This window comes from Egretta garzetta, unplaced genomic scaffold, assembly GCF_000687185.1.
Source record: "Egretta garzetta isolate BGI_Z169 unplaced genomic scaffold, ASM68718v1 scaffold1937, whole genome shotgun sequence".
NCBI lineage: Eukaryota > Metazoa > Chordata > Aves > Pelecaniformes > Ardeidae > Egretta > Egretta garzetta.
In genome coordinates, this window is record NW_009260160.1 from 2,288 (window position 1) to 2,612 (window position 325).

The 325-nt window shown below is 68.3% G+C and overlaps 1 protein-coding gene across 1 annotated transcript in view; it reads left to right on the forward strand.

Annotated features, from left to right (window-relative positions):
• LOC104128872 (retinal homeobox protein Rx1) overlaps positions 1-174 on the forward strand; it is a 2,460-nt gene extending 2,286 nt beyond the window's left edge. The window contains exon 2 of the mRNA XM_009641720.1: positions 1-174. Coding sequence (XP_009640015.1) covers positions 1-174 — 174 coding nt within the window.
• Positions 175-325: the final 151 nt, after the last annotated feature.

Sequence of the window (325 nt, forward strand, 5' to 3'; positions counted from 1 at the left end):
CCGATGGTGCAGGGCATGCAGCCCATGGCCCCCGCGCCCTACCAGTGCGGCACCACCTTTGTGGACAAGTACCCGCTGGAGGAGGTGGACCAGAGGAGCTCCAGCATCGCCTCGCTCCGCATGAAAGCCAAGGAGCACATTCAGACCATTGACAAGACCTGGCAGCCCATTTGATGAACGCTCCCCTCCGGCCCCTCCGCCCCCCGGCCCCTGCCCCCCGGCATCGCTCAGCCCCAGGGTGGGCGAGGGGGCTGACGGTGGGATGCTCAGCAGGACCGGAGCTGGTGCGGGGCAGGGATGTCGGGCTGCATCTTCCCCCTGCCGA